Raw genomic sequence first — 14,342 nt, forward strand, 5'->3', positions numbered from 1 at the left:
CTGAATCCCCCAAAAACATTTCCACTGCATTTCAGCCCTGTCACAAAAGGACCAGCTGACATCATGTCAGTGATTCTCTCGTTAACACAGGTGTGAGTGTTGACAAGGACAAGGCTGGAGATCACTCTGTCATGCTGATTGAGTTCGAATAATAGACTGGAAGCTTCAAAAGGAGGGTGGTGCTTGGAATCATTGTTCTTCTTCTGTCATCCATGATTACCTGCAAGGAAACATGTGCCGTCATCATTGCTTTGCACAAAAAGGGCTTCACAGGCAAGGATATTGCTGCCAGTAAGACTGCACCTAAATCAACCATTTATCGGATCATCAAGAACTTCAAGGAGAGCGGTTCAATTGTTGTGAAGAAGGCTTCAGGGCGCCCAAGAAAGTCCAGCAAGCGCCAAAACCGTCTCCTAAAGTTGATTCAGCTGCGGGATTGGGGTACCACCAGTACAGAGCTTGCTCAGGAATGGCAGCAGGCAGGAGTGAGTGCATCTGCATGCACAGTGAGGCGAATACTGTTTGAGGATGGCCTGGTGTCAAGAAGGATAGCAAAAGAAGCCACTTCTCTCCAGGAAAAACATCAGGGACAGACTGATATTCTGCAAAAGGTACAGGGATTGGACTGCTGAGGACTGGGGTAAAGTCATTTTCTCTGAATCCCCTTTCCGATTGTTTGGGGCATCTGGAAAAAAGCTTGTCCGGAGAAGACAAGGTGAGCGCTACCATCAGTCCTGTGTCAAGCCAACAGTAAAGCATCCTGAGACCATTCATGTGTGGGGTTGCTTCTCAGCCAAGGGAGTGGGCTCACTTACAATTTTGCCGAAGAACACAGCCATGAATATAGAATGGTACCAACACATCCTCCGAGAGCAACTTCTCCCAACCATCCAGGAACAGTTTGGTATGAACAATACCTTTTCCAGCATGATGGAGCACCTTGCCATAAGGCAAGTGATAACTAAGTGGCTCGGGGAACAAAACATCGATATTTTGGGTCCATGGCCAGGAAACTCCCCAGACCTGAATCCCATTGAGAACTTGTGGTCAATCCTCAAGAGGCGGGTGGACAAACAAAACCCCACAAATTCTGACAAACTCCAAGCATTGATTTTGCAAGAATGGTTTGCCTTCAGTCAGGATGTGGCCCAGAAGTTAATTGACAGCATGCCAGGGCGGATTGCAGAGGTCTTGAAAAAGAAGGGTCAACACTGCAAATATTGACTCTTTGCATCAACTTCATGTAATTGTCAATAAAAGCCTTTGACACTTATGAAATGCTTGTAATTATACTTCAGTATTCCATAGTAACATCTGACAAAATATCTAAAGACACTGAAGCAGCAAACTTTGAAATGTAATATTTGTGTCATTCTCAAAACTTTTGGTCACGACTGTCTACAATTTGTCTCCATCATTTTATAGAGCACCTGTCTTTAACATAGATTGTAAGTAAACGCACAGGGGCATAAGCATAAACAACTTATTGGGTGTTGCTTTGGGTGTTCATGCTTGTCAATATTATTCCCCTGTGATAATTGTTTGACAGGGTTTGAACCAGAGACGTATTGGGATAGAATGCAGCTCTTTCAGGAGGCCATACTATACCGGTAGGTGATTCTCTATACATAGTTTAGAGGCCAGCAGGTAGCTTAGCGGTTAGAGCGTTGGGCTAGTAACCGAAAGGTTGCATGTTCGAATACCCGAGCCGACAAGGTGAAATCTGTCGACGTGCCCTTGCGCAAGCCTCTTAATCCTAATTTGCTCCAGGTGCGACGCACTACTACGGCTGACCCTGTAAAACTACACATTTCACTCCACCTATCTGGTCTGTGACAGTGACACTTTTTTGTTGTTCTCTGTAAACATGGGATGGAGATATCTATAAATAAAACTCTGAGGCACTATATGTGCTGCAAAGGGCTTTAGGTATTTATCCAAAGATTCTCTCACTTACCTCTCTCGCTCAGATTCGGTTTTGTCCAAGACAAGTTTTCTGCCTCTGCTTTCAACTTCCCGTCAGAGAACAAACCCCAATACATCCATGTAACAGGTAGGCACATATTAACACAAAGATGAGCATAATTTCTAATTCTGTCACACATATTTTTTCAATATGCCCTTTGATATTGCTAACACCCTCCCTCACAGTACTGTTCTCCTGCCCCTCTTTCTCTCTTTTTGTACTCCCTGCTCCCCTTCTACCTCCCTCTCTAGGCACAGTGTTCCTCCAGCTGCCCTACTCCAAGAGGAAGTACTCTAGCGGGCAGCAGCGGAGGAGGAGGAATTCAACAGCATCAGCCAGTCAGGGCCTGTTTGGCTCGGAAGAGCTGGTGGGTTACTACTGGGCCTACAATACCATGCTGACCAAGGCTTGGAGGACGGGTGTGCTTGGGGATGAGAAGCTGGCTGACCGCCTGCTCAGAGACTTCACTGACTTCTGCGCCAACAAAGACAAGAGGCTGGTGAACTTTTGGGACAGCTGCCAGGAGAAAATGAACGCTAGTGCTCCATGAAGATGAGATGGAGAGGTGAAACTGGGAGAGACAGACAAATCTATTGAAATGGGAATGCATTGGCTGCAATGTTGAGGTTTTTGTGAAGAATTCTCCTCAACAACACCTTGTATAAGTGTGCTATGTCCCATCTGTGGCAGGACTTGTGCTTTGCATCTAGGTCAAGGTGGCAGGTCAAGTGCTATGACAGTTAATATGAAGACTATGCATGAGGAGCAGAGACTCTGCTTCCTCTGGTCCTGTTACTAAGCTGCTACTTTTTCTTCACATCAAGTGAATAATAAAATAACTCATCTGAACCTGGTCTCTACATCAAATCACATTTTATTGGTCACATACACATATTTAGCAGATGTTATTGACTAAAATACAGTAGAATAGAATACAGTATTGACATATGAGTAAAGCAGTATGTAAACTTTATTTAAACATTATTAAAGTGACTAGTGTTCCATTATTAAAGTGGCCGGTAATTCCAAGTCTGTACAGTTGAAGTCGGAAGTTTACATACACTTAGGTTGGAGTCATTAAAACTCGTTTTTCAACCACTGCACAAATGTCTTGTTAACAAACTATAGTTTTGGCAAGTCGGTTAGGACATCTACTTTGTGCATGAGACAAGTAATTTTCCCAAAAATTATTTACAGACAGATTATTTCACTTATAATTCACTGTATCACAATTCCAGTGGGTCAGAAGTTTACATACACTGAGTTGACTGCCTTTAAACAGCTTGGAAAATTCCCGAAAAAGATGTCATGGCTTTAGAAGCTTCTGATAGGTTAATTGACATAATTTGAGGCAATTGGATGTGTACCTGTGGATGTATTTCAAGGCCTACCTTCAAACTCAGGCAATTTGAGGCAATTTCCAAACGACTGAAGGTACCACATTCATCTGTACAAACAATAGTACGCAAGCATAAACACCATGGGACCACACAGCCGTCATACCGCTCAGGAAGTAGATGCGTTCTGTCTCCTAGAGATGAACGTACTTTGGTGTGAAAAGTGCAAATCAATCCCAGAACAACAGCAAAGGACCTTGTGAAGATGCTGGAGGAAACCGGTACAAAAGTATTGTTATCCACAGTAAAACGAGACCTATATTGACAGGCCGCTCAGCAAGGAAGAAGTCACTGCTCCAAAACCGCCATAAAAAAGCAAGACTACGGTTTGCAACTGCACATGGGGACAAAGATCGTACTTTTTGGAGAAATGTCCTCTGGTCTGATGAAACTGTTTGGCCATAATGACCATCGTAATGTTTGGAGGAAAAAGGGGGAAGCTTGCAAGCCGAAGAACACCATCCCAACCGTGAAGCACGGTGGTGGCAGCATCATGTTGTGGGGGTGCTTTGCTGCAGGAGGGACTGGTGCACTTCGCAAAATAGATGGCATCATGAGGTAGGAAAATTATGTGGATATATTGAAGCAGTATCTCAAGACATCAGTCAGGAAGTTAAAGCTTGGTCGCAAATGGGTCTTCCAAATGGACAATGACCCCAAGCATACTTCATAAGGTTGTGGCAAAATGGCTGAAGGACAACAAAGTCAAGGTTTTGGAGTGGCCATCACAAAGCCCTGACCTCAATCATATAGAAAATTTGTGGGCAGAACTGAAAAAGCGTGTGTGAGCAAGGAGGCCAACAAACCTGACTCAGTTACACCAGCTCTGTCAGGAGGAATGGGCCAAAATTCACCCAACTTATTGTGGGAAGCTTGTGAAAGGCTACCTGAAAAGTTTGACCCAAGTTAAACAATTTAAAGGCAACGCTACCAGATACACTCAATTAGTATGTAAACTTCTGACCCACTGGGAATGTGATGAAAGATATAAAAGCTTAAATAAATCACTCTACTTTTATTCTGACATTTTACGTTCTTAAAATAAAGTGCTGATCCTAACTGACCTTAGACAGGGAATCTTTACTAGGATTAAATGTCAAGAATTGTGAAATACAGAGTTTAAATGTATTTGGTTAAGGTGTATGTAAATTTCCGACTTCAACTGTATATAGGACAGCAGCCTTTAATGTGCAGGGTTGCGTAACCGGGTGGAAGCCGGCTATGATGGCTATTTAACGGTCTGATGGCCTTGAGATAGAAGCTGTTTTTCAGTCTCGGTCCTAGCTTTGATGCAGCTGTACTGACCTCGCCTTCTGGATGATAGTGGGGTGAACAGGCCGTGGCTGATGTCCTTGATGATCTTTTTGGCCTTCCTGTGACATCTGGTGCTGTAGGTGTCCTGGAGGGCAGGTAGTTTGCGCCCGGTGATGCATTGGGCAGATTGCACCGCCCTCTGGAGAGCCCTGCGGTTGCGGACGGTGCAGTTGCCATACCAGGCGGTGATACAGCCCGGCAGGATGCTCTCAATTGTGCATGATGTGTTTACGAGTGCAACTGTGAAATTTAAAACTTTGAGGAGTATTCATTTGTTGCAGAAATGAATACAAAATAAATATCAAGAGGTTGTTATGGGGTTTGTTCAGGATGTTTTATTGCATGGAGATAATGTAATGCTAGTTTCCCTTCTCAGTGACTGGTAGCCGATGTTGGGGAAGCTACTCTGAAAATATAGTTTACCAAGTTACCAATTACTTCACACTGGAAGACGTTAAGATACACTAAAGCTACCATTAAGAAAAATATAGCTTGTTTAACTAAAGTTACTTTGTAAAAGTTTAGGAGACCATTTTCCCTAATCCTTGTCCTAACCTTAACCTAAATTCTCCTAACTTGCTACGAACTAACTGACATTTTTAGGGAATGTCAGTTAGCTACACCGCTACATGGCAAAAAAGTAATAAACACTACCTAGATTTGAATTTAGTTCAACTACCACCAAGCTACTGCAGTCTGTAAATTGTACATAGGCCCGCCTACTGGGGAGCCAGGCCCAACCAGTCAGAATTACTTTTTCCCCACAAAAGGGGGGGGGGGGGGAAAGGGCTTTATTTCAGACTCCTCTGTTTCATCAGCTGTCCGGGTGGCTGGTGTCAGATGATCCCACAGGTGAAAAAGCCAGATGTGGAGGTTCTGGGCTGGCGTGGTTACACGTGGTCTGTGGTTGTGAGGCCGGTTGGACGTACTGACAAATTCTCTAAAACGACTGCTTATGGTAGAGAAATTAACATTATGTTTTCTGGCAGCAGCTCAGGTGGACATTCCTGCAGTCAGCATGCCAATTGCAAAAATGTAGACATCTGTACATTATAGAGTGGCCTTTTATTGCACCCAGCACAAGGTGCACCTGTGTAATGTTTCATCTTTTAACTAGGCAAGTCAGTTAAGAATAAATTCTTATTTACAATGACGGCCAAACCCGGACAACGTTGGGCCAATTGTGCACCGCCCTATGGGACTCCCAATCATGGCCGGATGTGATACAGCCTGGAATCAAACCAGGGTCTGTAGGGATGCCTCTAGCACTGAGATGCAGTGTCTTAAACCGCTGCGCCACTCAGGAGCCCATGATCTTGCTGTTTAATCTGCTTCTTGATATGCCATACCTGTCTGGTAGGTAGATTATCTTGGCAAATGAGAAATCCTCACTAACGGATGTAACAAATTTGTGCACAACATTTGGGAGAAATACGTTTTTTGTGTGTATCTAAAATGTCTGCAATCTTTTTATTTCAGCTCATGAAACATAGGACCAACACTTTACCTGTTGCATTTATATTTTAGTTACATTTAGCTCACGACTCCCCAACACTGCTGGTAGCTAGATGTTCTGCTACATTCTTGGAATAATATCACATCCCTGATAATATACAGAAGTGTGTCATACACTCCTCCTACCCAGTTACAGGGAAGAGATGATGCAACGCTGGAATGGGGAGTGATTTCCTTTTAGGGATGAGGGGAGGGAACACTTGTCAGCAACACAGAGGTCTTCTGCACCTTTCAGTATCATGTTTTGTACATTACAGCGGTTGGCATAAATGCTATCATGGCTTTGGGACTGGGTAGACGTAAGGGAAGGCACTGCTTATGTCCTATATGTTCACATCTCCATCCTACTATGCTGGAACCATTACTTGTATGCCATATGTGAGGTCACGCTAGCTGCAACCCTACACGCACGCGCTCTCAGTTGCTGCAACCGATGCAGTACGTTGCACTGCGCAGGTGCACGCCTGCAGCGTACGTTTCTATTTTTAGAAAGTGACGTCATCTTGAAATATCAGCAGCAGCCTTCACCCCCCCGCCCCGGATAGACAGGACTCTTGGAGCAGCACTCCATGTCGATAGCAGTGGGAGGCCGCAGTAGCTAGTTAGCCACCGGGTGTTGAGATAGAGTCGGTTAGGGGTTGGAGCGAGGACTTGGAGGGGAGTCACTGATTATCTTAATTCTAATTTGCGCCTCGGCAGCATTAAAAAGCGTATTGTTTCACCATTGTTTAGCTAGTATTGTAAGTGGGTTTTTAGAGATAATCCGCAGTGACATTTGATGTGCTGTGTGTAGTGTAGGACGTCATCGGGAAAATACACATTGCTTTCGAATACACCTAGCTATCGTCAATAGCCTCCCGTATCTTGGAACTGACTGCCCGACCCTCGGCACATCAACAGCGACAATGGCAGATAGAGAGCAACTGATCCAGAGAGCCCGTATGGCTGAGCAGGCGGAGCGGTATGATGACATGGCCTCAGCGATGAAACAGGTAGACATAATTTTGCATAATGAGCAATGCAGCTCACTTGGAAGAATGGCCAAATGTGACAGTAATTCATATCAGTTTGTAACAAAGGTCATCTATTACATTATTCACTAGTCAGACAATGTAGCCTCTTGCTAACTAGCTAACTAACTATAGTAACTGGGATTATAGTCTTAATCTAAGAAATAATTTCCAGAATTCTGTGCAATATCATAAATCAATGTGAAACCTGGTGCACACAGTACCAAGGTTGGCTATTTCGCTTCTGTTGCTATGTTATTTAGCCATATATTTTTTTAGAAGTGAATGTGGTAGCTGAAGAGCTAGCTGAGCTAACAATGAAACTGGTGGTGGTCTGGTTTCGTGGCTACGGCTGGTCTACGATGCAGTAGTAGCAGCACTAGCCTAGAGGCTGAACAGGGACACACGTTGGGTGCGTTCGTTCACTACAGCACTTTGGGCCGATTGAATAAACCTAGATATTCCAAGCTTGAAAGCTGGTCTTACCTTTCCTGTAATAGACTAATATACAGAATAGTCGTCAAATTTATGCCAGACAGGGGTACAATTTCTTAAATTACGAACAAATATGATGGAAGTTTATAAACGACCAGATTTTGCTCTTTTACAAACGCACCCACAAACCTGTCTGCAAGGGTGGAAATGGCTGCAGTTTGATGTATCGATGATGATGGATACATATTCTGCTTATGATTTAAATGTAGCCTGTTTCTCAAAAGGCATAAGACAAGCACCTTTATATAAAAAAGAGCGTTTAATATTCACAGTTAAGAATCAAGCACAGCTTCAGCCACAAATACAGCACAGTCTAGGCTTTCTCCAGCTAGGCATGCATGCACCCTGCAACGTCACACCTTTGTCATTGGTAAATTTCTAGAGTTTTTCTTCAGGATAGGAATGTTAGGTCAATGGTACATTTGTTCAATTTCTGGAAGGTTTATGATATGGTAGCATTTTCACATCCTGACACCATTCTTTGCAACACTTCTATGTCCTCACCAGGTGACTGAGCTGAGTGAGCCTCTGAGTAACGACGACCGCAACCTGCTCTCCGTGGCCTACAAGAACGTGGTGGGGGCCCGGCGGTCCTCCTGGCGCGTCACCTCCAGCATCGAGCAGAGGGCCATGGCCGATGGCAACGACAAGAAGCTGGAGCTGGTGAAGGCCTACCGGGAGACCATCGAGAAGGAGCTGGAGACAGTCTGCCAGGACGTGCTCAACCTGCTCGACCAGTTCCTCATCAAGAGCTGTGGAGAAGACCAGCTGGAGAGTAAGGTGTTCTACCTGAAGATGAAGGGCGACTACTACCGCTACCTGGCCGAGGTGGCCACGGCCGAGAAGAAGACCTCCGCCGTGGAGTCCTCCGAGGGAGCCTACAAGGAGGCCTACGAGATCAGCAAGAGCATGGCGGCCACCCACCCCATCCGCCTAGGTCTGGCCCTCAACTTCTCTGTGTTCTACTACGAGATCCAAAACGCCCCCGAGGAGGCCTGCAAGCTGGCCAAGGAGGCCTTTGATGAGGCCATCGGACACCTGGACAATCTGAACGAGGACTCCTATAAGGACTCCACCCTCATCATGCAGCTGCTGCGGGACAACCTGACCCTGTGGACCAGCGACCAGCAGGACAGCGAGGGGGGAGAGGCCCAACCCTGAGACCACCTCCTCCTAACCCCTGATAGTCTTTAGCTAGAGTTAGCCACTCCCCTTCCCACTGCGCCCCCCCCCCCCCCCCCATGCTTTACTAGTTTCAGATCTTTTGTTCTCTAATCTCTTCCTCATCGCTTCCCTCTTTGTCTCTTTGTGCCATTATCATGCTCAATTAAGGCCTCATCAGGAATAATCTGTTCTCTAGTGGCCTGTCATTTTTGTCCTACATTCTCACCTCTTCCCTTGCTGCATTCACCCTCTCATACTGTCCTCCTCAACTCTCTCCCTCTTTTCTGTCCTCCAAGCCTTTCTGTCCCTGGCCCACTTCCTGTGCGCTAGGTGGTATTTTTTCTGCTTCGATCCATTCCATCCCCTCCCTTCCATAGTTGCTGATAATTAACTGACTAGTTGGTATTCAAGTGACATTTCCACAGGATGTTCTCGTGAGGACAATTTAGTATCGATCATGAGTGGATGTCTGTAATTCTAATTAGGGAAAATGTATTTCATTACGTTACACAGCATAGTGGAAATGTTACTATTGACCAGAAGGTGGTTGTAATCTCCTCCTTGACTTGAACCCTTTCTATGCCCCCCTGTCACTGTAAGATGTCTGTCTGTTGTTCCTCCTCTCGATTTCCTGTCTGTTGCCCTTTCCACTCTGCCCTCTGATCTCTGTGTGCACTGCTAGCCCCTGTGAATGTGTGTGCCAGCAATCATACCATTTTGAAATGTCCACCTTTTTGAAGGTTGATGGGACAGTGTCTGGAGTTTTCAGTTGTGCAAGTACATTTGTTTATTATTATGAATAATGTATGGTCATTAAAACATTACCTACCCTGGGAACTTGTGGGTTTATACCCTGTTCTGTGTGAATGCTTGGATGAACAGCATGCTCGTGCGCATCAGTCGTCATGAGTGAATCTGTGGCCCTGCGGTCATGAGCTATTTGGTCATGATGTTTCCTGTTGTACGTTTAGTTTCTCATTACGATTATCTCTGTATTACACACACACACATTTAGTTCACTGTGTAGGATTGTATTGTGTTTTTTGTGAGACTGTTCTCATTGTATTCCTCCCCCTGATGGACAAAGTCAGAATGGTGTCTTGGTGCAGTCTACATTTCCAATGAATTAGCTGCACACTTCTGTTGGAGTGAAATGTACAGTAGGTGTAATATGACTCATTTTAGTTTTCTGTTGCAAAAGTTTTGATTCTATATGCCCAATTGAACACCCTGGCTTGTTTTACCACTTTTTATTTTTTTTCCTTCCTGGCTCTTTGTTGTGCGGCATTTTACCATGTTAAGCTCCAGACTCGATACTTACCTGGTGGTTGTTTCTGGTACTTTTACCCTCCCGACTACAGGGTCCATAATAACGTAACAGCCCCATTAAAGGGATTTTTTTGTTGTTGCAATCTTTCGACTTTATCATTGATTTATAGGTCTATGCTGAGACTGGTATTACAAACATCCCACTACAAGGAATACAAGGATGAAAGAAGTAGAAAATAATCATGATCCAAAACCAATCAAAGTTCTATCAATTAAATTGTCAGTCTTTTATATTGGTACAGGCTTATCTTGATCATCTCAGGGAGGAGTGAGGTTGGGCATAGTTCAGGCTTTGAAATTGCTGAGATAAAAGCTCAGGGTCAGGGAAGATGCATCAGGTGATGATGATATAGGTTGGGGAGTAACATGTAATCTGTTACATGTAAGGGATTACAAAATGGGTAACTGTAATCCATTACGTTACCAGCAAAAATATTGTAATCAGATTGCACAACTGAGCAAGAGGACAAGTACATTAGTTAGTTACTAGTAGTAGTTACTAGTACAAACTAGTACACTAGTTTGAGAAACAAGATGCCTCACAAGTCCTCAACTGGTAGCTTCATTAAATAGTACCCTCAAAACACCAATCTCAACGTCAACAGTGAAGAGGCGCCTCCGGGATGCTGGCCTTCTAGGCAGAGTTCCTCTGTCCAGTGTCTGTGTTCAATTTGCCCATCTTAATATTTGCTTTTTATTGGCCAGTCTGAGATATGGCTTTTTCAGCTGTGCTAACATAATTGCAAAAGGGTTTTCTAATGCTCAATAAGCCTTTTAAAATGATCAACTTGGATTAGCTAACACAACGTGCCATTGGAACACAGGAGTGATGGTTGCTGATAATGGGCCTATGTAGATATTCCATAAAAAATCTGCTGTTTCCAGCTACAATAGTCATTTACAACGTTAACAATGTCTACACTGTATTTCTGATAAATTTGATGTTATTTTAATGGACAAAAAATTTGCTATTCTTTAAAAAATTAGGACATTTCTAAGTGACCCCAAACTTTTGAACAGTAGTGTATATCTAATTTATAACATTGTTAAAACAAACATTTTGAAATCATGGGTCCTTGCATCTATAGCTCTGTCTATTAATCTCAGAGTGGCTACATTTCTCCTGGCCCATCCCTCAGCTTTTTACCAAAGCAGAGGCGGAGCGACCATTTTGTTATTGTTTCATCTTTGGATTTGCCCTTTAAACAGCTGCATATTATCAAGATATCAAATAGGCATTAACAAAAAGGTAAACAATAGGCCTATAGCAAATGCTGCATATGGCATACCTTTTTCACATGTTAATAGCACTTTTCAGTAGTGCTTAAAGCATGCCATTCCATGAGCGCAGCATTTATTTTTCAACTCGAATCAATGAGTCCAATCAGTTCACCATGACAACAAAATCATAATCAACAGAGTAGGGCTGGCTAATAAGTCCTTAGTCTTGGGGTATACTCAGGTAAAACAACTTGGCTAATCTATATATACCATATTTCCAAGTCCTATTCTTGAAGAAGGGGTATAACATTTATTGGAATGACTGGAATTCTGATAGACTGGTTTTTAATGTAAAGATATAATTTGTATTATTATATGTAGTAAAAAGCGATGGGTTTGAAGAAGCCTACATAACCAACCCATAAAGTGAAGTTGTATGTCCATATATGGCCAGCTATGTAAACTTTAACGTTTATTTATCCTGCAATAGATGTTCAATTGCCTCTTAAGGGAAAAGTCATCTAAAAATAACTGAATGTAATCAGATTACGTTACTGAGTTTGGGTAATCCAAAAGTTACATTACTGATTACAATTTTGGACAGGTAACTAGTAACTAACGGATTACATTGAAAAAGTAATCTACCCAACCCTTGGAGCAGTACAAGGGTAAGATCATACAGTGACATTGTAAATGTTATATACCTGTAGAGACTAATGGCTGATGTAAATGTATGTGAACAAGATTGTTCGTAGCTGTGATGAGAGAGATTAATAAAATTTTATGGATAGCCCCTTATCACACGCACACTCAAGTCTTCACCAGCAACCTGAAGAGGAATGGAGGGGCAGAGTAATCATTAACCCACTATCTGTGTGTGTTTACTCTGTGAGTGAGGTAGTTTTGTGAAGAAAGCACCTTTTTGATTGACTGTTACCTTGATTCAGAATTTGTTTCCTTGTGGAAATAAATCATAATATTGACAGAAGAGTTCATGGACTGGGCTTACAATCAACAGCCATGTCCATTAACACACATTTAATGCTAGTATTACTATATTTCCCCATTAAACATGTCCTATTATAGCCAATAAATCCTTCCTAATGGTTGTGTTCTATCAAAAACCCAACATATTGTTTTTCCTGTATGCTCTTTGGTGTGCTCTTTCTCCCAGGAGTCCACAATTCACCTGCTGCCACAGCACTTTCACAGTTGATGTATCTACCTACAGTAGTCACCTACTTTCAGAGTTATATCAATCAGCCGTTTCCATTAGGACTAGGGTTAGTGTAATTCTGAAAGTGGAGTGGCTTACAAGTTGTCTTTTATAGGATTTTGTTTTTCTTCTAAGTATTTGCGGTTTAGTTGATCATTAAAGCGTCAATCAGCAGTAGAAACAATAACAAAGCTACTGCCTGCCACTGTTTTGGTAAAAAGCTGAGGGATGGGTTTGGAGAAATGCAACCATTCTCAAATTCCTAGACAGAGCTAAGAATGCAAGGACTGACCAACCATGATATCAAAATGATTGTTTTTATGCTATATTGTGTTTATTTACAAACATTGGAGTAAAACAAGCTTATATTTGGGGTTCTGATAGAGTACAACAGTTGAACTAAGCTCATGAGGCATAAGTTACTGTACATTCTTCAAGAATCAATGGGTACATATAATTAATTTATAAGTCCAAAAATGGATGTAGCAACTGTTGATTTCCCCTTCAATGACCCCTTGTTTGCCATAAAGCACATTCTTTGCATTGTCTCAAACACACTATTAACCAACACACCAGTGGCGGTCGGTGCCGTTTAAGATGAGGGACAACAATCTTTTTTCATGAGCTTGGCCTTATTTCTACTACAGCACATTGGATGACTGTCATTCATATACAATTAACCCAGCTCAATGTAACATCGATAGATTTAGACTACTACATGATAGTCGAATTTTACCTATACACATCATGAGCTTGCTACAACCTAGCCTATGAATGAAAGCTTACAATGTAGGAGCACAGGTCGAGAGAAATTTGAGTCATCAAGGTGACAGACATTGACACATTCAACACTGCCTTGCACACTCTTGTTGCCTCTAGCTGATCTAGGGTGTAATCATTTGTCCAACAGTTGCAAACAAGATTTTTCTATAGGACAAATTCAGGTAAGTTTCTCATATTTTGTTCCTTTTGCTTCCGTTTAAGAAATGTTTTTACAACAGAATCGGCGGAATGAATACACCCCTGATCACACCCAGAGTTCACTTTCATTGCAGCCACATACAAACAGCATGATCCTTTTGATCATTGTAGAATTACTTCTCGCATCTACACACTCCCCTCTTCTCACCTTTTCCCTGCGCTTGTGGACTTCAGTGCACAACACATCAGCTGTCTGTGACCAGATGAAAAAACCTTTCCAAACCAAACCTTCATATCATAACCACTAACCGTTACACATATCCTACATCGTTGTCACCATATTAAATAATGTCATGGTCAACATAGCTACTAGAACTAAGGTGTTAGTAAACCCGCTACAATCATGCATTACAGTGTACAGTCAGCAAGGAGTTAAGCAGTTACACCGGCGGGCAATAAATTAATAAAACCAAAAGCTTACCTTGACTTCGAAGAGTTCCAGTGTTGGATAGCAATAGCCAGCTAGCTAACATAGCCAGCGAGCTAACCCTGTTTGAGCAGGGTGTTTGAGTAGGCTAAACTAGCTAGGTAAGTGAAAATGAAAAAATACAAAATCTCTCTCTTTCTCTCTCTCTCTCTCTTGCTTCTCCTTCATTTTTAAATAAATAAATTTGTTCAAAACTGTTGAGCTATTGTTTTTCTCTCTCCTTGAGTCAACTACTCATCACATTTTATGAACTTCAGTGCTAGCTAGCTATAGCTTATGCTTTCAGTACTAGATTCATTCTCTGATC

At 42.6% G+C, this 14,342-nt stretch overlaps 2 protein-coding genes across 5 annotated transcripts in view; both read left to right on the plus strand.

The window, feature by feature from the left end:
* The window catches only part of depdc5 (DEP domain containing 5, GATOR1 subcomplex subunit), a 37,811-nt gene extending 34,991 nt beyond the window's left edge, over positions 1–2,820 (plus strand). For all 4 annotated transcript variants that reach the window (XM_038970300.1, XM_038970302.1, XM_038970303.1 and 1 more), the window contains 3 exons: positions 1,550–1,610; positions 1,971–2,053; positions 2,218–2,820. In XM_038970300.1, coding sequence (XP_038826228.1) covers positions 1,550–1,610; positions 1,971–2,053; positions 2,218–2,516 — 443 coding nt within the window. In that variant the 3' untranslated portion in view covers positions 2,517–2,820. The remainder of the gene's footprint in view (positions 1–1,549; positions 1,611–1,970; positions 2,054–2,217) is intronic.
* A 3,908-nt stretch (positions 2,821–6,728) lies between these two features.
* ywhah (tyrosine 3-monooxygenase/tryptophan 5-monooxygenase activation protein, eta polypeptide) lies at positions 6,729–10,273 on the plus strand. The gene is made up of 2 exons (XM_038970730.1): positions 6,729–7,184; positions 8,205–10,273. The coding sequence occupies exons 1-2, from the start codon at positions 7,098–7,100 to the stop codon at positions 8,856–8,858; spliced, it is 741 nt and encodes a 246-aa protein (XP_038826658.1). The 5' UTR covers positions 6,729–7,097; the 3' UTR covers positions 8,859–10,273.
* The last annotated feature ends 4,069 nt before the right edge of the window (positions 10,274–14,342 follow it).

This window comes from Salvelinus namaycush, chromosome 31 (assembly GCF_016432855.1).
Source record: "Salvelinus namaycush isolate Seneca chromosome 31, SaNama_1.0, whole genome shotgun sequence".
In the NCBI taxonomy this organism is placed as follows: Eukaryota; Metazoa; Chordata; class Actinopteri; order Salmoniformes; family Salmonidae; genus Salvelinus; species Salvelinus namaycush.

Coding starts and splice junctions, on each gene's coding strand:
- ywhah (XM_038970730.1), top strand. CDS start 7,098: ATGGCAGATAGAGAGCAACTGATCCAGAGAGCCCGTATGGCTGAGCAG. Junction 7,185..8,204: donor TGGCCTCAGCGATGAAACAG/GTAGACATAATT, acceptor TGTCCTCACCAG/GTGACTGAGCTGAGTGAGCC.